Raw genomic sequence first — 23,755 nt, forward strand, 5'->3', positions numbered from 1 at the left:
GTCATGCTTCTCCTCATACCACAAAATTGTCCCCCCTACCCTTTCCCTGCATGTCGCCCTTCCCCCTGGCCCACCCATGCCCAAAGCCCTTGGGGTAATACCAAAAACATTCCCTGAGCACACGAGTGAGCACTCCCTGCCAAAGTGGAAGGGACAAGCAGGAGGAGGGAAGGCACCGCAGCGGGTCCCCTGCCAGCCACCGCCAAGCTTTGCTGCACAGCTCTCCAGCCATGCTGGCTGCTTGAGCTCTGGCAAGTCACATTTGATCAGGTTTAAGCAATGTTATGGCTGTGACACAAACCAGCAGGAAATTAAAAATTAAAGGTTGAAATCCTATATTGTAATCGAACTGTCCCCTGCTTCGCCAAAATATGGCATAGACCTTGGATCAATAAGTGGTGCTGTATTACACAGCTACACATGCTGCATCTCCCAGGCAAGCCTCAGACTTAAAAGAGTGACATAGACATTTAAGCCCCGCCTTTACATGTCCCAGTAATCACAGGTAGGGTCCATATTAGGGTTTTGGAGTAAGGGGAGGGGGAAGAAAAAAGGAAAAGCAACCAAAATGCATAGAAGGAACATCTGTGGAGGACTGCTCCCATACTACAAAACATTACTAGTGTGAAATCCCAAACAGAACCAGGTGAGGTTTGCAAAACAGGTGGGTGCTTCATGGGAGACCACACAGTCAAGAACATCTTGGGTATATAACCGTGATACTTGGGCATCTTTTAAGAAACAATACAGTGAAGGCATTTACATGGCATTTTGTACTGGGGAGGGCAAATGGATTAGCTCTTAAATTGAGCAAAAAAAGCACAAATCACTACAAGTAGCCAGCATGACAATACTTCCCTGATGTTGAAATCCTGGAATAGCATTTTATTGGGAAGGATGAGTCAGTCATGGACTCTGCTCTCATTCCTTCCTCTATTTCCAGCAGGGAATAGCTAACGTCTCTGCCTCGCAACTTGGACATCCTGGTTTGAAGGTGGAGGAAGAATTTTATCACCCCTGACTGCTCATGAACATGTCCCAAAGCTTTCAGCTGGACCTATAGTGCTGGGAGCCCTAGCAAAACCTCCTTGAGGAGGAGTCTGAACTTTTTTCTATTCCCTGCATAGAGCCAGCTGTACTCTGACACCAAGAAAAAGGGTATCAGCCGAGTCCATGCTGAGCATCAGAGTCAAATGACTAATCAAACCACAAGCCTGACATGACAACCACTCCTACTGGATTTTCAAGTTGTTGTACATATTTGTAACAAATAGCAAACAAGACTAAGTTGATGTGACTCGAATATTTGCAATCCACTTTTTAAAGGAAAACCCATAAATGATATTATCTGCAAGATAACTACAAATACTTAAGACTAAAGCCCTCACTTTACACTGTCCTGTAGGTAGCCAAGAACCGGGACCAAGTTTTCCCCTCTCTCCCATCCTCCCTTATATTCTCCTGCCTAGCACCTCACACTGACTACGCTTTTGGAAGAAAGAAAAAAAGAAGGGGTGAAAAAGCCATCATTTAGGCCTGAGTCCTTGAAAGTAATAGTCCCCACTGACGAATCCAGCATCTTCTATGGAACCACTATAAAGCCCATCGTCCCTGTGGCCTTCAACTGTGACACAATGGTGTAAGGACGCTGGAAGAGGCTGCATTGCAAGGGCTGAAGCTAACTGGTTTCATCAGCAGATTAGGAAGGGCAGCTGGCTAGCCTGCAACCTCCTGAAGCGATGTGACTAAGTGAGGGAGGCCCAGAGGGCTACAGTGATTGGTTTTGCGGCTTCTCACAGCAAACGACCTCCTGGGCTCAGAACTTGGGTGTCAGAACTCATCTCAAACGTGCTTTTTCTGTTGATGTTGCTATTGCCTGAAAAATTATCAGCGCTTGAAAAACAATGCTCAGAACTGCAACCGCAGCAGTGGAGCTGGCACAGACACACTGAAAAGCAACCCGAGACACTCTAGAGAAGTACCTATGTCCTGCATTACTAGTAAAACAGAATTAATAATATATGAGCATGTGGTTTGCTGCAAGAGAAGGATGAAGAACAGCTTTTCAGCTAGCAGCTCAGCAACTGCACTGGGGAGAAGGATGGAAGCTATGAAGTTCATTTTGATTTATACCCTGTGAAACCTCCTGTACTTTGTACATGTGTTTATTTCACACAGGCTACAACCTTCTGGACTATTTCACTTGATTTTATGTAACAAAGTTACATTTATACCTTCCTGTGCTGTTTAGAGTGTGCTGTATATAAACATATAATATGGCAGTAGGTATATCAAACAGAGACTTAGAACCTGAAGGGGTTGTTCGGCTTTTTTAGTGCCCACATGGCCTTATTCAGCCATCTATGTAATTCAGCCTAGCTCACTGTTTTAACATACAGAGACACAGGGTTGCAACCCTCCACTCTTCCCATCTTCCTTGTCCACATCCCAAGAGGTCTCAGTGGCTGCCACAGCATGACAAGGCAGCTTATAAAGACAAGGCTATGCTATTGCTTGCTGCTTTGAATCAGCCTAAATCCTGTCAAGTGCTTCTGCCACATAAACCTCTATTTTTTCCAAATGGAAAAATGGGGGGCAGAGGGGGGAGTCGAAAAGGCGAGCTTGTGCTCAGCTAGACCTAGCTGTGTTTTTTTCAGTTAACTTTGTTTCTTCTTGTAATTTCAAAAGAATTATGAAATGTTACCGCTGTCCAAAAATACTGAACTACGGCTTGACATACGTACCACCCACAAAGTTACATTTGGACTCAGGATCAACATTTTAGAAAACCGGGCCAAATCGCACCGGGAGCCAAAGCAGACGTCAGGATGAAAAAACTAGGGCTGACACAATGTTACTCATATGCTCACTGGAATCTGCTCTAAATACATGACAAAAAATCACCAGAAGCTGCTAAATGCACAAGACAATCTACAGAAGAAGTTTCCCAGAGTGCTGAGGTCATAAGCAGTGTTTTAGGCACTCTTTAACTAAAAGATTATCAAAGTTACCTGTATATTACTGGGTCAGAACTTGAAAAACCGGTCAGTTCCCAAATACCGATTTCAGAGCCAAAATCCTAGATAATCTCTTACATGTGTTATGCATTCTCCTGCCATACTATTTGTTCCTAAAACTGGCTTTCTGAAAGCTCACACGAATTCACACCAGAGTAGAAGCTGATGATGACTAAAACCAAAATCCACATTATATTTTCTTTTACAGCAAACTATGTAAGGTTACTGGTCATAAGAAGCGTTGTGTTGGCATCCCCAGGCACAACAGATGGTGGCAAAAACACAATCTACCCTGACCTGAAAGGCTCAGTCCTGAGCACGACAGGGGAATCCAGACTCTGTGCTCTGCTTTGCCACAGCACTTGGCTTGAGCAAGTTTGTCCGTATCTCGCATCTCTGGTAGCGACACCTGACAGTAAACTGAGAATTAAAACTAGGGAAGAGGGGGGGGGGGGGGGGGGAAATCATCAAAAGGCTTTAGCTTGAAGCACAGAATAAACCCACCTGTGGTAAAGCAAGCAAGAAAAAGCACTGTGGCATCAGATGTGTCCCAGTTCATGCAGAGTATGAGGGTGAAGGCTCTCCTTTAAGACAGGTCTGTGGATTCAGTGTAATTCTAGCACTGCTTTGCTACCACTCTGTAAAAAATAACAAACCCAGAACTATCCCCAAACACCCTCTACCTGCTCAAGAAAACCCCACAACAAAACTACCCCAGCTAACCAACCTCCCTTCCCTCCATCTCAACCTTCATTGGTCATACCAATAGAAAACAAGATTTTAATCTTTGAGCAACACAAAACTTGAAAGAAATTAATTTCCTCTCACCCCCACAAGGAATCAGTGGATTGGAGCTTACCCTTTGGATAACAAGAGCTTAAATCACCAATCCAAACGGAACTGTTTATCTGTACTGTCTATTGAACTACAGGCGCCAAACCACTGTAAATGCATGCTTACTACCAAGAAGAAAAGATGCATAGTGCAGGTTAGGCACAGAACAACTGAAAATTATGCAATTTATGTCTCAATCCAACCATAATTTTTAAAAAATGTCCTCAAACATACGTGCTTCTGCAGAGTCAGGATCTCTAAATCCAGACAGCACTGCCTGATACTAAGTACCCTCTAGGTAGGTAAGCTTTAATGTTCCCGTGGCTCAGTATCTTTCCCCTATTACTCATCTGACATATAGTTTATAGAGACAAAACTACAATAAACAAAGATAACAAAAGCACAGAAGCTATAGTAATGTTTGTTAAAAGATGATGGCAAACCCAAATCAATTAAAAACAACACATATGCACAAAACAGTTTTTAGGGGCAAGATCTACTCTAAACCAAGATACTCCCAGAGGGTTTATTTCAGTAAAAAGGAAAACATACAGGTTTTAAACCATGTGTTTTCCCCAGAAAATTCAGAGACCCTTTCTTTTGAACCTGAAACTGTATAATGCCTCATCTTGTAAATCCCCCCTGGCTTGGTCAGACCAGACTGGTACATGAGCTCTGGACCTCCAGGGAGCCTTCACTGTTGTGTACAGTCATAAGACAGAGCTGTGACTTTGGAGAGGATGTATCCCCCGGCACCATGTACTTCTGTGGAAATAATTCCTAAGGAAAACAAACGCTACCCATCTTGGACAGCCCATTTTAAAGATTCAAGCACCAGCATCTTCTCTCAGGTACTTCCTGGAATGTGACTGATGTTTTTAGTCCATTCACCTCTAACGGAGTGTTAGAAGAAAGTGGTGGAGGGGAAGTCAGGGAGAGGGTGGCCAAGGATTTAGAAGCGTCCTTGCCCCCCAAAAAAACAATCAGGGGAAAAAAAATCAACCGAGTGTGTTTATAAACACTCTCCCTTGCTGCTTTTGTGCTGAGGAAGCTAGGAGGGACAGAGCAAGCATACTGTGAGCGCTTTCATTCACTGCATGTGACCAGTTGAGCTTCCACTACTGAGCGACAGAAACTGTGTGGAGACACTGCAGCTGCAAATCCAAGTGGATCCACGTTCTCCAACAGTCTCACCAGGCTAAGTCTTTTTCTCCCCCAGAAAATTTGCTGGTTTGAACACTCCACAATTTACTTCATCTCTTCTACTTTTAAAAGACAAACAGAAAGGTTTGTCAGCAATTTTCTCTGGAGGTAGAGGGGTAAGGGAAGTGGGCTGTTAACACCCTATGGGCTTAATGTACTGTGATGGACACAAAAACGACTCGTAAATTCACATTTTGCTGTATTACTTGTTAAAGGATGTGGGGAGGCAGATGGGAGAAAGACTGCATGATAACCTTGCAGTGCCTGCTCCACACTTGCTAGCTGGGATCCTGTGGAAGGAGAGATTCCTGTTAACGAGGAATCATGAAGCAAACTCTGCTGGGAAAGATCACTGTAGCATAGGATGGGGCACACAGTGAGACACAGCAGACTGAGACCTCACCATCCCACAGCAGTGCTGGAAACTCCTCCAAGGAGCAAGGGGCCTCCTCTCATCCAGGAACAGAGCCGTAAGTCAGTCCGGGGTGGCAATGGAAAGAAAGGGGATCTCCTAGGGACCCAGCTGCATTCATGTCAAATTTGTACAGCTGGGGAAGCCAGAGAAAGCAGGGGCGTGGGAAGAGACTTCACCTTACCATGAGGAAGAGTTGTTTTTGATGGGGTTTTCAGATTTAAGATTACCTCATTTCAGTTAATTTCTTTCTGACAAAACAGACTGGGAGCCTTTTGTTTGCCCTTGCATATGCGGCACCTGATCTTGTGCCAAGGCAAAGCCCAGGCAGAGCTGAACAGCCATGCAGGGACAGGCCTTAGACACACTGCTTCCAGAAGGAGATACTCCTGCAGGATGCAGCTCAGACCAATCCCATTCTTGTCACACTCACTTGGCCCCAGAGAGGCCGTTTACAAAGAGCTTTACCCCAGACTTAAGTTATTCTGTTTTGTTGCAGCACTATTGCTTTCTTGTTTCTACTTTCTCCTGCCCCGAAGACACTGGCTCAGCTCCTGTGGCATGTGTGCACTTGGGGAAAACAGAGCCATTCGTCACTGTCAGGAGACGTGCTGTACACAGCAGGTCAGCTCTCACCTCCCGCTGCTCCTGCAGCGAGGGCTGCAAATCTTGAAAAGATGCATAACATGCACATTGCAAACAGCCATTCATCATCACAGAGCTGTGCCCCAAACGCCCAGGCACAACCCAGCAAGCTGCTTTGGTTGCGTGTACTGAAAAGGCATGTCCCATCCCTGGCTACTTTGCAATGAGAGACAAGAGCAAAGACACAAAAAGCAAGGCAAGTGGCTGTGGATTACAGCTTCTGCTGCACAAATTATATCCTATCTCTCTCTTCTCCAGAAAGGCCCAGTGCTGCAAAGGTGGCCCATAATCATTAAATTATGAAAATGTAAGTTGCTGGGAGGAAATTAATACCAGGCATGACTGGGGAAAAGGCTGCTTTCTTGTGAAGTAATTATGAAATTAAAATTTGATCTCTCCCTGGCGATTGTACAAAGGATACGGCTGAGGTCTCAAACACAACAATACAGCCAGGATTTCAACAGAAGCAGCACAGAAGGTTTCACTAGACAAAAAAAGCTCAATTAAAAAAGGGGGGGCAGGGGGGAGGGGAGGGAGGAAGGATGACTTTTTGTAAATTACATGAATTTGACTAAAAGGTGCAATCAAGCAGGTTACGGCACAGGGTTTGCCGACTTCCAATTACTTTTTACAAGTTGGAATCAAGCTGTTAGGAAATGCAGCTTATCTGAATAAGACTAATAATGCTAAGCTAATTAGAACCACAGGCATTAGCCAGCAGATAAATTCAGGCTGAAAAGAGGGACACTGTCACTTTAAATACTGCCTTGGGATCCGTGGAAAAGCTAATGAGGAGTGTCAGTTGGGGCTGTTTTATTAGGTGGTTCTCCAGAGAATATAGCCCGAGGTTTCTGTAGCAGGGCTTCTGCGCTTGATTCAATAAATCAATTTATATTAAAGGGGGGTGCAGCGCGGGTGCCTGCTCCATAAAGCATTTCTGTGGCATTGCTCAATCTGCTCAGGCACTCCTCGGGCAGGCTACCTGAACACACTGTCAAAGGACATCGAGCCCAGAAATAAAGAATAAGATAGAAGCCACATTGGCAATATTTGTTGAAATCAGCTTGCGCATTACCAAGCAAAACATGTACGTTGGCTCTCACTGGGGTATTCTGGATGCCCAATAAGTGATTAATGAGAGCCTGGTTTTTGTGAGCCGGAGTCTGAACCGCAGACGGCAAGGCAGGCTGCACAATGAAAGCAAAAAGCATCCATCCCAAACAAAATAAAATGGCTTGAAAAGTGAAGTTGCTTTTTTAATCAGATGCTTAGAGGCTGAAAGACATTCCCTGTTGGAAAGAAAAGGGCAAGCGCAGAGCAGGCTGGCAGCTTTCCAGGCAGTGGACAATATTGACTCTAGAATAAAATGGGTTTTGCTTAGTGCTCGCCCCAGGGCACCAGCCTCCCTGCTTTGGAATAATTCACGTGGGCGGGCGATTCCCCAGCATGGGCTGACCCCTGGGTGGCTATGTGCCACAGCCCCCCCTTGCCAGACACACTGAGCTGGCAAGTGCTCCGCTGCCGCTGCAAAGAGGGCAGCTTGCTGCTGCCTTGGGCTTTATCCCACGATGTGCAATGGGTACCTCACCAGCTTGGACTGTGTCTGATGGGATGCAGCTCAACTCCATGAACTCCTGGAGAGCAAAGGAAGCCGCCAACAAACCAGGTCAAAACCGGACTCGTTATCTAAGGATCTTTCACCACCCTAAAATCAAGTCAAAAAGCTAAAGCTTTGATCTGGACACAAGCAAAGAACTCCTCTGCTTCCATGTCAGCAGCAGAAAGGCTGCTGTTTGCCTTCCAAGGAGAAACATAAAATTAACTTTGAAACCACCAAAGCTGATGCCAGTGGACAGTGCCTTCTGGATGCCTTTGGTTAAGTGCAGCACTGTATGGCTCCTCCATTCCCAGGGCAGGCTGAGAGGGGAACCCTGGAAGGAGCCACTGAGCCAGTGAGGAATGCAGTAAGTGAGAAAAACAGGTTTCGGGAAGGTGTCTAGGATATAGTCAGCAAAGTACTTCAAAATTGTTGACACTGGATTCACCCATGAGTAAGGAAAACCTAACCAACCATGTCTTAACTTTTCTTTAAAAGGCAGAGACAGAGAATACTAATTCTGTGCAGTCCTTTAAAGGAACAGTTATCATCAGGCCTGCTTTTTTCCCCCATATAATTCTACCTCAGGCTACTCACACCCCCTTTTAGCACTGGCAGCACTTTGCGTAAGTGGCCACCAAGTGTTCCCTGATGCTTCTGTTGCCAGGACTTGCCAAAGCTACCAGAGGTACCCTCTTTCTGATACAAATTTAACCTCTGTAAGCCATGGGCCTGAAAACCCCAGCCCAGAGACTGAGCTGTGAAAGACTGTCAGTAACACAGATGTCTGCCAGCGAATTATGGCTCGCGACAGCTCGGAGGCTTGTTCTGCTGGAGACTCAGCTCTTAAGATGCCTTGCCAGCTACAGTACGCATTTTGCAATGATTGCTCAACCACAATGCACATGGGGCAAGGGTGCAGGAGGGGCAGCTCATGGTCAGCTCCCTCCTAAGTGGGATTTATTTTAGATACATTTAATACAGTGGATTTTTCATCCCAACTGCCACTGCAGAGAAAGGGTGGGAGAGCTGGAGGGAGAAGGGAAAGGCTGGTCTCAAAGCAGTTACACGCAGCCTGGACTAGTGATGTGGTACACATTGCTGGATCGGCAGTTGTCCTAACGCTGTGGGGAAACTTGGCAGTTCTGCTACCACTGTGGGCTGTTGAGACGTGGAAACTTCACATAAAAAAAAAGGAAAGAAAAAGCAAAAAGGAAAAAAAAGGCCAAACGCATTATGACAGACCCAAAGACAATAACCTTTTGTAATCCAAACAAGCTGGGCAAGCTGAGCCATTGTTGAGAATCTGAAAAGCTCCAGAGCACAGGAGAAGGGTAAAAATGAAGAAAAAAAAATTATCATACAGCTTCTAATGGAAAACACAGGAAGTGTCCTGAATTTTAAAATAAAACAGTTTTTTTTTCTGAGGAAACATCAGATCAGAGAGATTTTGAGTTTTATGCCCTCTCACTAAAGGATTCTGTCATTAAGTGTAAGAGTGGCTGTTACATCACCTGCACCTCTCTACATGCATGTGCAAATGTCAACATACAGTGAAGTCACTGACCAAAAAAAAGTTCAAACAATTGATCTTCTGTGTTGTAAGTGATAAAAGTTTGGCAGTGTTTTAGCGTATCAGGCTCTGGCTGGTCAAAGCTCTACCTGACATTTTCTGGAGAAGGAATTTATATGCTAATCTGTTCCTTATACCAGATATTGTCCTTAGAAACAAATGCAGAATCGGCACGTCCTTGGTCACTGTGTCCTGATGCATCAGTTAAATCTAGGAATCAGAATGAGAAGAAAACAGAAGCAAAATGCTTGAAGAGGAAAACAACCACTGTGAAACACCAGCCACCTCAAACCATCATCCCCAATGGTCCACCAAGCTGGAAATCTAATGTCTTGTCCACAATCTCAACCATTAAAACTGACGCAGACTTTTGGACAAAGAGAAACAGATTGCTTCTTCTCTGCTTAGGAGATCACTGCACACAATTCGATGGAAAACAAGACTCCCTTAAGCAAACACCCTGCAAAAAGAAATGGATCCCTATTTAGAAAAGCTCTAATTTAGGTAAACGTATGGCGTTACAGCAATTCCCCTCACCATCTTACTGTCCTGAGGCAAACAAAGAGGTAACTAGCTGTGGGATACGGAGCAGCTAAAAAATTCTGATTCTTTTATTCAGGACAAAAACGTAGCTCCCATTTTCCACTTCCAGCCAGAAGTCAAAAGAAACAGCAGGGTGAGGTAGCCTCACCACAGTCTCTACATATTTTTGCTTGCCACAGGCTACCTCTTTCTGGGACAACACTGAAGTGAATCCAAATTTGAGTTTTCAAGTCACAGTTTAAATATTTATTCTGGAATAACTGCTTACAGCTAGGTGTATTTGTGCTAAACCAACAGTAATTTTTGCATTCACCAGATCAGAATCTGTAACTGGATCAACATGTGTCCTACACTTCAGGAAATTCAGAAGAATCAACAGGAAAATCAGCTCTCTTCTCCCTCCTGCCTTATGCTAGAGTTAACAGAGTTCACACACCAGTACTGAAAAATAACACATTGAATCAAATCTGCCATCCATTTAGACTTATCCAAGATCTTCTATCTTACTCATTATTTTACATATAAAACTTGCATTCTTTCTAATTCATCTTTCTTCTAATGCCAAACAGTATTAGCTATGCAATAACCATTTCAAATAAGGTGAAGTGTTATGCACAGATTCACAAACAAGGTACAAACTGATACAGAGAACTACCTCTCCATTTAATTTTTAACAATTCCAACCCTGCATGGATCCCAATATCCCACTGTGATATGTGACCGTGACTGGAAAAAATCACAGTAAGCAGACTTCCACTGAGCTTTTTGACATGGCTCTCAAGTTCATTTGGAACCTCTAGAGTGCACAAATAGTTATTTTTCCCCCTTCATGATTTACTTGGTATTTATAAAAAACAAATTTGATAAGTGTGATGCCCATTCATGTAAACCACTTAATTCTTTTCAGTTCCTCATGGTCCTTCTTGTTTATTCAGAAAAAAGCTGCAGCGTCACCTGCCAATGCTGCAACTTCAGCCATCCTAACCTCGTTTCTTTTCCAGACCACTAACCAACCAGGGAAACACAGAACAACTCCCCTGAACCTGGAGAAACCCTTTTTGCCTTCCAACCATCATGAAAGAAATCTGATCTTACCCTCTCAGAAAGTTCTTGGCCCATGATACTTCCATAGCTCTCCCCCAGATTAGAAGGCTCTTTTTGTTGTTGTTTTTTTTCTCCCCCACCCCCTGAGCATCTCACATCTTGGAAAAGAGCTTCTGAAAGTCTACATGACGCCATTCTTCACTGATGCTTTCAGAGTCATCTGGGAGTTTCAGTAAGAAAACTCCCTTTGCAGAAACTGGGAGAGTGTCTCATAATCTTCCAAATGTTTTGCCATTAAGTCCTCAGTTGATCCAATGTTTTCATTCTGTTCCTATGCTTTTGCTCATGCCTATAGCCTTTTTAAAATGTGAAGTTGTCATTCTCAGGGTGAGACTGCATATTCTACTAGCAGCTGTTCAAGATAGACAATGACGGTTATACCCAGATTAACATGTTTTGCACAAACACTCCAGATTAATATTAAACTTGGATCTTTTTTCTGCCATTAAGATATCATTATATTTATGGTCTATAAAGTATGGGACAAATCAGAAGCATGTGGAGCTGCTGCATGTGAGCATCCAAGTCTTCAAACCTAAGAGTTCAGGCTTTTTAACGCCCTCCATTCTTTCCCTTTCTGAAAGGACATTTGCTAAGGATGCTAAAACACAAACAGCATGGAAGTGAAGACCATTTGCATATAAAGGGCTTTTGCCTTTATAGGTCACACAGAGAGCCCACAACAGCAAGGATTAGGGCTTCTCTAAGTGAGTGGGAATTACTTGAGAAGCAGCCTCTTGAACAGACACAAAACAATGAAGACATTTAGCCAGAGACAAAAAACTCATCATTCTTTCTGTCTTCACTTCAATTAAGTCAATGCTGTTCATTCAAGTCTTTTCATTTTAGGCTGGCTATGACTTATTCAGATAGGCCTGTCTCTAAAACTATTCCTGAAGGGTTACCCAAATCAGGGGTCAGCTGCAGTAGAGTACGGGAGGCAGCTCTTCCTTTCTGCAAGTGTTCCTTGGCATGCAAAGGCATGACAGCCTACTGATCCAGATTCTACAAAAAGCTGCTTCCAAGGTAGGAAAGTTGATAACGTTTCAGGAAGATCCCCTGGCATGTCTTCCCCTTGACATGCTTGCTCCGCTTTGAGTGCCTGCACGTTAAAACAACCCTAGATACTGGCTCTGGAGGGAGGTCAACTTATTTAAAACGTTAACTTCTAAAGGAAAGGTACATCTGAAAGAAGGAAATACCTTCCCCTTTAGTATGTAGGTGTACACCTTCATGTTTGATGCAGTTTACACTGATCAAAGACACATACAAAGCAGTCGTTCATTGGCAAGAAGGCTGACCCCATGCCGAGACGGACATGTTCTTACCAGCCAGTCATGTTGAAGTCACGGTAGAGCATCCTCTTTCCAACTTCCTTGCGCTGCACCCTCCGTGGAAACTCTAAATGTGTGAACTCATTTCCCAGCAAGTGGGGCTGCATGTAAGCCTGTGGGCAGAAACCAAGCCACAGATACCACACAAACATCATAGAACAAGACATCATCTATTTTTAATGAGATAGCATTACCATCCCTTCCTGCTCCCTTCCCACACACATTCCCCCCCCCCCGCCCCCCATTTTTAAATAACAGATGATGAGCTCCATTTCAGCAAATGATGTGCACATACACCAGTTCTGACACTGCCCCAGTGTCCGGCAGCAGTCTCACAGGGACCAGTCCTCTTGCCCCCAGAATCCTTCACTTGTCCCTGCTCCTCAACATCTGGAATGGCTAAAGTACATCTCATCCACTGACCCTGAAGGAGTCTGCAGGGCTTTGTAAAAAGACCACATCTCCTTTTGCAAGTCAGCGACCTAAGAGAAGGGAACAATCAAAGGATAAAGATACGGAGCAAGCAGGCACTTGCACGAGTGTGTGTGGAGTGAAGCTCAAGCTTTTGACTCCCAGCTCAGCTATGCCAACAATGAACACAACCTGATATTACTACCACACTTTAATTGTCACTGCCTCAAGAAAAATGGTCCCTTTTACCTGCTCAGTGTGCTGCACCCCATCACACACGACACTGCAAATAAACACGAGCTGCAGAGCAATTTATTTTCTTGTTTTCTAAAAACTACTTCCTTCATGCCGAACCGACTTCAAGAAAAGCAGCAGCAATTTTGTGTCACAACCAGAACTAACGTTTTTCATGGTGTTAATGTTTGAATGCTGCTGCTGCTGCTGTCTTTTTTGGTGTGCTGCTCTGCAGATGCTGGGAGGCCTCTTTGCCAGAGCCATGCCCAAGGCTCATATTTTCCGGAGTTGACTGTACTCGAGAGCATCATGAGGCACTTTTTCCACAGCACAAATTTTTGGTTTGAATTTATACACAGATCACCTGACACAATAGGTTAATCCTAAACATACCGTATGTCTTCTTTCTGAAGTAAACCTCACTCACTTTTCTTTAGTATTTGTATAAATAAGCCTTTCTCGTTCCCTCCCCAAAGCCTCATTGTGAGCAAGCTCTTCTGAAGACACAGATTGGCTAGGGAACTGAAAAAAAGTCACATTTCTTAACCTTTCTGCAAATAACTCTTTCCTTATCCAGACAGTTAAGGCAATAAAGTCTGTCTTATCTCCAGGAGCAGCTGCCATCAGGGCAAACCAAATGAGCTGGCTTTAGTTTGCGGGTTTGTCATAAATCTAGCACTCATCAAAGGTGAGCGGCAGGAAGCAGTGGAAGCCCTTATTGATCTACCTGGCAGCTATCATGCAGATACTTCACAATAAAATATTTCCTGCATTTAAGGGCTGAGCCTGCTCCCACTCAATTTAATAGGAGTTGGATCAGGCTCAGCATATCACAGCACTAACCCTCCATCAGCTTGTCCCTGTTCTGGTCGCCAGACATCCTTCCAGAAAACACCTCGAGCTTGGCTGAAACAGGGCTGAGGGAGATTGCTGTATGTAGCCAACAAGATTGGATTCTACTTTCAAGAGGCAGCTTTCAAGCACACAAGTGTGATCTTGACATTGTGATCCCTTCCTGGAACAGGAGCTCCATCAAATTCTCTCTTCGTGTACAGTTAATGGCATTACATTTTCTTCCCTTCAGTCTACAGTCAGCCAAGGTCCCCTTCTCCACCCAAATACTGTTTTCAAGGACCCTCTAATTAATCACTGTTCCTCATTACAGAAATGGTTGAGGAGCACTAGTGACTTTTGAGAGGTCTAGCAGTATTAGTCTAGATGATGCTTTTCATACTTCCAGAACTCTGGATTCTTTACCTGAGATTACACGTAAACTTTTTATTTATTTTCATTCTAGTCACAAAAAAGATGGAACATCCCTAATGATTTATTTGATGCATTGCAACACATTAACAGCAGAGAACTGGAGCTGGAAGTTTTTTGGTATTTTTTTAATTCCTTCTAGTCTATGATATTGTAAATAATGAAGACCATTTGCTTTGAAAGTGCAATTCAGTTCACTTTTAAAAATGCACAACCCCTCTTGATTAAATCATTACAAACCACTTCTAGCCAACGACTACTGTTGCCCGCTCACAAAAAAAGAAGCCTTATTAAAAGCAAAAAACCCCTCATACCTGCATCAAAATGTAGTTATTTAGCCTTTAGATTATGAGATTACTTAATTAGGCTGGATCACAGGTCCAGAAAAAAAAAGTTACAAGCTTTTAGCATTTCTCCCCTTGAAAACAAGAATTTCCTTTATTGAAAAGGTAAAGCAATTGGGAGAGACTGCATTTCATAAAGATTTACTCAGATGGAAAGTCTGAGGTCACAAGTGAAATAAGATTAATAAAGCTGGCAGAGTTACTAGTGGACTGCTAATGTTCAAATAAGATTTCTCTTCCGCAGCCAAGCCTCAATGCTTGACTTACAATCCAGGGATCTTAACTCGATTCTAATATTTTTGGCATCAGTGGAACAGAGGGAAAAGCGCAATTTGCAAGCTTCTGGTGCCTGTGAGCTGAATTCTTATGTGAAGAAATGTGGATTTTTGTTAGGTTTTTTCGGTGGTTTTTTTTTTTTTTTTACCCTTTTTAACAGTTTTTTTTCACACTTCAATGGTATTTCTGCACATAAAACTCAGCTGCAACTTCCAGTTGGGTTTGTCAAGAACTGTTCTCCTTTTACAAGGCAGGACTCTTCTTCTCCACCCCAATCAAACTGTGCTGGGCAGAAGAACCAGAAAATATATAAAACAATGCTTTGAAAATCTACAGATCTTTCATGTAGATATGCAAGCAGGCACCAGAACTCCCATCAAGTGATCAAACAAGAAACAAAAGCAGCAAGTGAGCTGACTGCCAGAATTTCATCTGTGATGAGGCACCGTATTTTCCATTTTTTCATTTGTTTAGTCCCGATTTGCAAGAACCTTGGATCAGAAACACCATTCAGAGAACTTAAAATTTAATAAAAAGAGTGATTATCAAATACTTCTCTACATCCTTATGAGTTATATTCAGTGTTATTCTGTGTAATGGAACTGGAATATTTTCCATCGTTTTTCTTTCAGGAGCTATTGCATTTTTTTGGCCAAAATCTGGCATAGTCTGTACCATGTGTTTTTGGTACTCTGCCATTTAATGGTGTATTTTGTGGCTGGATGTATTACATTCAACATTAGTTGTTTAAAATGGAGTCCACTCAAGGAAATATTAGTCACATTTCTTTCAAAAGGCCATTTACTTCCTGCTGTGTTTCCTGGTGATCAGCAAAGCAAACGTGGAATTAAGATAAACCTGGACTTACATAGGTGGCAGGGAACACTGCATATATGTTACCGTACCTCCACAAGGCCTGCTGATGCCTTTTCCATCTCCTCCAGTACACGCTCCTCTGGAATATCACTGAAACTAGTGGTTTCACTATATTCTGTGTTATTTTCAGAATTGGTGTTTTCTCCAACGTCATCTCTTACAACTTTATCCTCTAATAATACTGTGCCATTTTCTCCAGTAGGATATTCTACTATATAGGACTACCATTCACAAAGTTTTGCAAAATACTCAGCCATTATCACGTGGACATGTTTAAGCCAAACAGAGATTAAAACTAAGGGAGGTGGTAGAAGGAAAGAGGGAAGTGAGTATCAAATCCAGCTCTGGACTGGCGTCTCATCTTACTAAAGGCCAGATCCTTTCCATAAAACCACGTATCTTTTACCACAGCGTCAAGCAACGTGTCAGATTGCCAAAGCAATCCTATGCTAGGTGATGCAGGGAGCCAAAAACTGTAAAATAATTAAGACTCATCTGACTTGTAACTGAAGCATTGAACGGCCATTTAGAATATCTAGGTTAATTTCCTCTTCAGGTTTGGGTTCCCCAAGCATCCTTCAGCAGATAAGTCAGTATTACTTAGTTTTTACCTGAATAATGAAATAAGAATAGGTCCTCTTTCAATCCATGCCTGTCTGGGCTCATGAACCTTTTTCTGAATGGGGCCAAACATGAGGAGCATCCATGACTCACTGCCACTGATGGCCACCCAGTCTCTACTAGTAGTAGAGCCTGCCCTGGTAGCAGCACTGCACCATCCTTGGGCTGAGCTCCAAACCTTTGGGGCACTGTCTGGCTACATGCACGGACACAGTACGCAGTAATGCCATGCTGACCTCACAGGACACCTTCAAATTGCAACTTTGATAAACAGAAATACACCCATCTGCAATATGGTGCAACACTCACTCATCATTCATTTTAAACACATTTTCCGAGGGAGTAAGTAACAAAATCTACGCCATTTACTGTTGCAATTTAGACTATTATGACTGAAATTAATAGTCTCCTCAGAAGATGAAAGGAAAATTGCCTCTGGCAGTCGTTGCCTGCAAAACTGTTGAATCTACCAGAGCAGTTCCCAATCAATACTGGATTTTGTTTTCCCTCAAGACACACCAACACAGGAAGCCAGGGCTTTCCTGGAGTAGGAGCTGCACAGAGGTCTCCTGTCACAATACTAAAAGGAAAAGACAGACACAAAAATTCAAAAGAAAAGGAGGCTTGTGAACACCTGTCAGTGGAAGGGAAGCAGTATGGTGCACCGACCCTCTACAGAAGCTGAAGGACCAAGAGCATACTGGTGCAAGGCTTTCACGCCTTACATCCTAAGACAACTGAAGGTTTGATTGCCTTCTGCAATACTCTCACAAGTCACCTGGCACAGAAGTCTGCCTCTGCCATACAGCCTGCCTGAAATCTGCAGTTGTATGCTGTCCTCCCACTGCAAAAAACAGGGGGTGCAGGTGGAGCTGGAGGGATGACCATACCCAGAGCTGCTGGGCAGAACGACTGGGTAGTCAGCTTGCTCTTTTGAGGTTGCCAGGCCAGAGGCCTACACTCCAGGCCATTCTTGGATACATGACAAAAAAACTGCATTAAAATAGGAGCTGGATAGGGAAAACATTTGCTCTTCCCCCCTCAGTTATCCGACCAGTAGTAGCTGAAGCACAATTTTGTCTAAGTCTAGGCTGGAGGACTTCAGAGATGTTCACATGACCTGAACAACTCATTATCCCACAGATTTCTTTGTACATGGGAATTAGGACCCAGAAAATGAGACCTAAACCAATGTCCTGTGCAGCCAATGCAATCAGTAGGTGCTAAAGGCAGAGGAAAGCTCCTTTGCCCTGCCTGTGCTAACAGTGTCTGCTGCACGGGGAACCAACACTCTGTAGCCTGCAGGCTGTAAATCCATACCCTCCCTTTGCCTGCACAGTAATTCCCCACAGCAAAAGTATCTCTGCATTTACAGAGTAAAATATTAATGCGAAAATGATTAAGTGATTTTCTTCCTATTGTGCAGGAAGAACAGCACAACATGTTTGAAACAAAGAAACTCAGCTTTAACTGCAAATAAGAAAATAAATCTAAAGTAAGTAACTTTCAGATAAAAGCAGAAGAGAGATGTTGATGGTGCAACAGACTGATAGCAGAATCAGGGGACAGCCAAGGTGAGTAAGAATTATTTGGGATATAATCAGCAAGACAAATGCAACCTTTGGAGTGTAATGTTTATGCCAACCTTGTAAAAAATTTGTTAGGGGATTTTTTTTTTGTTTGATGGTTTTTTAACCACTGGAGTAAAAATGTTACTTACAGACCGTTATGTTTGAAACTATTTCTAATTTTTTTTTCACGCTCTTGCTGTCTTGCATGTATTTTCTTTGAACATACCCACAGACCTGGCATATTTGTTCCATGTAGAATTAAAATAAACAAACAAAGGTAAAGGAATTTTCCAAAGGAAACAGAAGAACTGCTTTTCAGATCAGCTGCTGTTCTCAAATATAAGCCAGAAAGGACATCAAAAGAGAAAAAAATCCCTTGCAGGCAATGCTTTATCTCATGTTTCCTACAGAAGTAGCAAACTCTCCAGATACTAAAGATACCTTTTACTTTAAAGGCAAACAAATTATTTCAAACGTAACTGAACTGTAAATATTTATTAGGCCTCTTTTCCATTTGATTCTCTGAATATGAATACTACCAAAGCAGTATTTCCTATGAATTCTTCAGCTTCACGCCAATGAACCCAACAAAAAAATCAAAGGTAACAAACGCAGAAACATTTACAATTTTTCTTTAAAACCTTCCACCCCCACCTTCAACCACCGGCATTTTGCCTAGTTTCAAACCACAGTGTTTGGGCCAGGCTGAAGATAAGAAACACCTTAAGATTGGGGAATGCCACTAGCCTTAGCCTGTCCACCTAATGCCAGGAAAAATTAACAGCAAGTCTGCCTTGGCATAAGCTGAAATTTCTAAGAGGAAAAAGCAGGAGACCACAAGAAGCACAGAAGAAATCTCTCAGCCACGTTAGGAATGACGTTTTGATGAACAGCCAACCAACTGATCTGACCATCAATGAAAAACTTAAGAAATAACAGGATTGTTTGCATGAAAAACAACACTGTGCATTCTGACTTACGTTTCTTGGGCAGCAGCTCATCAGCCAACACAACTTGGTGTATAAAGCATCCCACATGTCCTCAGCTTGTCACCCTGTCCCAGCTGTATGTGTGCTGCTACGCTAAATAAAACTAGTCTTTCTTCACCCGTACTATCCTGCAGCTACTGATGCTGAGATCATCTCTAAGTTGGGTATTTTTTCACTGATCAAGATGCTATTGGCATAGTGTTAGAGCAAATGGAAAAAACCCTGCAATATCATTCACACACACACACAAACAGCACTCTGTGGTATTTTATACTGTCACAGAGTAAACACTGGGATGGACTGAAATACCTCTGTGGCTTGTTAGTTCTGTATACCCAACACCAGTGAGCTGCTGAAGGTCTGCAGCCGAACAAGGTACACAAGCACAGCCATGCTAATCAATGGCCTTCACAGAGAGGTAAGGCCTCTCTCATCAAGATTTGCACCATCAGGCTTTTCTGCACATTTCCCGATGGCTGAAAGACACACGTAGTCAGTCACCAGTGTTCAGCGGACACATGATCCTTCACTGAACCACAGTAACTCAGTGGCATGCGTCTAAACTTTAGGTATTACTGGGCAATGCTTGTCATCAGCAGCATGTGATTTGGTCCTCAAGTCTCTTACCAGATACTGAAGTCGCTGGCGTTCGGTCTCTGGTGTGAACTCTGAAGACATTGGAATGACTTCGCCATTTCGGATTATTATAGCCCTGTAATAGTAATAAAGCATCATCAGTACAGAAACAAAAAAAAAAAAAAAAAAAAAAAAGAGAAAAAAAAAAGTAAAACATACCCAGAAAACCAGAGGGTATAGTCACACTTATTCTCTTCAGAGTCACAGTAAAATACAGCCATTTCGTTTTTACTGAAGTTGTCAGCAGAACAGGATAATAATTCCCGCCCCTGCATCCTTTAGGCGGGATAACAAAGTATATTTGTATATGCCAAGTTCATTTCAGAGCTCACAAAAACATCCAAGCAACAAAGGCAAGAGTTATTTCAGCTAATGTCCACAGGGTATTCTTATTAAGTGAAATGCAGACACCCAGAGGAGATACTGCAGAATCACTGATTGTGGAACAACTCTTTGCAGGTTTTAATCCCAGTTGTGGCTGACACTGTCTAAACTACTGGCTCCAAATGACTCATGCAAGCACTTTCCAGTTATTGATTGGTCATATGTCACATCAGAACATTTCTGATCCAACAGCAAATGGAAATGGCAAAGCAAATCCTGTTTAACACAAATCTAACTAGTTACCTGCCAAAAGATGACAGGTAACGGAATAGCTATAGATCAGCCAGGAGATTTCATGTACACCTCTACAAACAGCAGAGGAAATTCTCTCAAACACCTGCCTGTTGCCTCTTAACAATCTGCTATGCCACATGCAAAATACAGTCTAATTCTTCCCTGGTGTAATTCCAGAGTCTGAAACACACAAGTCACAAAAGGGAAAAATGTACCCAGTATTCCTACCACATTCTGCAGTCATGCATTCACTCACAGAATTGCGTTCTTTTATCTTACAGAGCTGTGTAAATAATGGAAAGAACAGTAACGCTTGGAGCTTTCAAAGAGCTGGATGAACTATGTATCATCCCAAAGACTTTAATGCCTGTTTTGGAGCTGCTTCTCAACCATCAACAGATTAATTCAGTGTTTGGAAAGTAGCAGTGTACCAGTTCTCCTCTTGAATTTGCACAGAATTTGGTGTAGATAAGATAAGCGACTGTCACTTGGATTCTACATGTTTTAGTTGGTCTTCTTTCTGTGATCTTTATGTGCTAGCTTACTTCTCTTGGTAATCAGATAAACTTGCTGGCATTACTTCTATGCCAGGTATTCTGATGGCACTGCAATGTGACCAACAAACATGGGTAGGCACGCGAAGATGAAAACTTAACTTCTAAATTCATAACACAGGCATCTTGAGAAAACCAGCCCAAGTACAAGCCAAGTTGGTAAAATTAGCGGCATTGAGTAACTTTCCAAGTCTTCTGGATATGATATTGGGCTAAAGTTGTTTCCAAATGATCATCTTACTATTGCTACTATGCAAAAGAAAAGAGCACTTATCAGAGGAAAGGAACTGTTCACATTTCTGAGATTCACATAGCGAAGAACAGACAGGTACAGGATGGTGCTCCAATGGCAGAGGTGGGAAAAGGCTCTAATGATGAGGGGAAAACAGCTCTGCTTTGACAGATAACAAATTTACTGCTCCTGGACTTCCAGTACTCCCTTGCAAATAATCTTGTGTAGAAATTAAGAGGCAAGAGTGCAACCTACATACTGAAGGCTCCCACTGGCTCCCCACTGCTACAATCAAAAACAATATTGTGTGCTTGAAGCCAGACAGACACGGTGGTTGTAACTCATTAATTTCTTCAGAGAAATCTGCGTAGAATTTTTGATGGAAATTTTTCTCCCTTTATGGGATCCGAATACATTACAGGCTCACAAAAGTGCTGGTCCAATTAAAAACAGTAAAGGTTTGCTGAAAATTCTTCTTTTGGATTTCTGAAACGGTAATTTAAAAATTAATTAAGAACTCTATGACCTCTTTTCTGCAACACCTTTGCTCTTTTTCTTCCCTCCAGTTCCTAAGGTATTTGGCTTTGAACCAGACACATTTACTCAAAGACAGTGAACAGTTTATAAAACCTTTTCATATGTAATTTGGCTCACTTGAGTAGGCCTCCATTTAAAGGGACTGTGGGTTTAGTACAGCGTAAGTACTCTGGCAACAGTCTAGACCAGACTGATCAAAGGAGCTGATCCAGCACTAACCCAAATTTACACACTAGTTTAAGAGAGCCTTAAGGGATCTACTGATCTTGTGCTTGTCTGAAAGAGCTAATATAAAAACACACATTGATATAACTGCTAGCACATCAGGCTAATTTTCTAATTATCCTTTGCTTCCCCTTTAATCACCATTTCACAGGAAATCCATATTTTAAAGACCACTCAGACCAGTCTGGGGTTCACCTTTTCCTTTGTGCACACTGACATACTTCCTATAGATGTTGATAGCTATCATTCTTACTTTCTATGGGTAGAATCGGGCCCTGAGGAACTTGCATCATATAAAAAGCAATTCAGAAGCAAGTGGACCAAGCTTTCATGGCTCATCTTATTTTCACTAGAAATTGCAGCCACCTGGGATGAAAAGCACAATCCAGCACCAAAAAAACGACCAAACAAACAAAAAACCCACCCAAAACCCAAACAAATCCTTGGAGGGGGGGAATGGGGGAATTAATGCAATGCTGTTGATACCTGATAAAATAGAGTCTCAGTTTTTATGTTTTTCATTAATGTTTTCAGCAGTTGGACTTTATTCAACTTTAAAGTTACAGCTGCTCATAAGAGTCAAATGATGTGATCCGAGGAATTAGACAGCTCTAGATATGAGTGACAGGAGGGATGCAGACGTACATGTACAGGTCACTGGTCTGAAGTCAACTGTGGTGGGCTCATTATCCTCTCACCAGGCTCTTTACCTTTCCACACCAGCTGCTTAGCCGTTTCATGACAGCGAAGGGTATTTCTGACTGCCCAAGTGACAAAACCAGGCACATTCATTGGCCATCTCACCGGAGAGCCTGGGTGTGAAAGCCTGGCCTGGGAGTCACCCTGCTCAGCAGGATTTTCCCCTGTGATTGAAGAGGTGCTGAATCAGGCCCTAATTGGGTTTGAAGACTGAACTGCCCTTTCTGTGACCTCACAGTGACAGAGCTGCCAAGCACTGACTGAAGGCTTTTCCCACCAAGCAACCTCCAGAGCCCTGAATTCAATCGTCCAAAGTCAGTAACTGCTCACAGGGGGGGAGCCTGGCTGACACAGCAGTCACAGACAGCCCGGCAGCTGCTTTTAGAGACCAGCTCTACACAGTCCTGCAGGACAATTCATTTTGACTTTACATTTCCTACTGAACTAAGCAGCAACACGGCATTACGTGAGCATTACTACCTCTGCCATGCAAGAAAGATGCATGCATGCCATGAAAGAGCACTCGGAAAACATTTAGCTCCTCATGCATTGTGGAAATATGAATGTATTATTTTATACCAGAATACAGCTGTCCTATTAAACTGTCAGAAATAGCTACATAGGAAGCAAGAAGAACTCAAAGAGATGCAGTGCCCAGAGAGCATCTGATTCTGCCATGTTTAATAGTGACATTTTAATTTCAGCCACACTGGTGAAACATATTATAACAGAGCCATAGGGCGAGCCTGCCAAAGGCAGACTGATGATTCACGTTTGCATGGAACAAGCATGTCAACACCAACCAAATATTCTCTGATGACAAGGCTGCTTCAGACCTATACCAGTCATTAACTTCTATCACCAGTGAAGTAGTAATTAAAAAAAAAAAAAGAAAGTTTTTTTTGGCAGGATAGGAAATTGTGAGTCACGCATCTGCAGCCCCCTCAGTGCATTGCCCTCCATGCTCTACAGCTCCGATGCCCTCTCCACACAGCATCATCTACAGTGAGCAAACGAACAGGAGAAACTGCTCCAAAGTCTTGAGGCCACAGAGGCCTTATTTTGTCACTTATTTTGATCCCTTCTAAAAACAAGCTATGGATTTCCCCCAGTCCTTTCCCCTCTTTTGAGCCCAGCTACCTAACTCCCCACCCATACAAACTACAGGATTGTACTTGCCCTTGCATTTCACAGATACTTTCTTTGTTGTGCAGAGCATGTATGTTCACTAATCCAGAGCTGGTTAATATTCACAGAAAATGGGAATATATTGGGGGGGGGGGGGGGGGGGGGAGAGAGGGGAAGAGTCCCCAAAATAGAGCTGAAGCAGCCTAAAATGGAAGAAACAAGAATTTTGTATGTCTCTTTTCTGGATCAGAAAAACTCAGTGAAGTGGCCAGAAGCTAG

General features: G+C 42.9%; 1 protein-coding gene across 5 annotated transcripts in view; it reads right to left on the reverse strand.

The window, feature by feature from the left end:
- Positions 1-23,755, reverse strand: part of PPM1H (protein phosphatase, Mg2+/Mn2+ dependent 1H) — a 212,717-nt gene that overhangs the window by 26,679 nt on the left and 162,283 nt on the right. For all 5 annotated transcript variants that reach the window (XR_013928677.1, XM_080390780.1, XM_080390777.1 and 2 more), the window contains exons 6-7: positions 19,475-19,559; positions 12,257-12,375 (exon numbers count right to left, since the gene is read on the reverse strand). Coding sequence is in view for 4 of the 5 variants with exons in the window: in XM_080390780.1 (XP_080246906.1) it covers positions 12,257-12,375; positions 19,475-19,559 (204 nt within the window). In the remaining variant the exon portion in view is untranslated. The remainder of the gene's footprint in view (positions 1-12,256; positions 12,376-19,474; positions 19,560-23,755) is intronic.

Source organism: Falco punctatus (genome assembly GCF_963210335.1).
Source record: "Falco punctatus genome assembly, chromosome: 6".
Taxonomy (NCBI): domain Eukaryota; kingdom Metazoa; phylum Chordata; class Aves; order Falconiformes; family Falconidae; genus Falco; species Falco punctatus.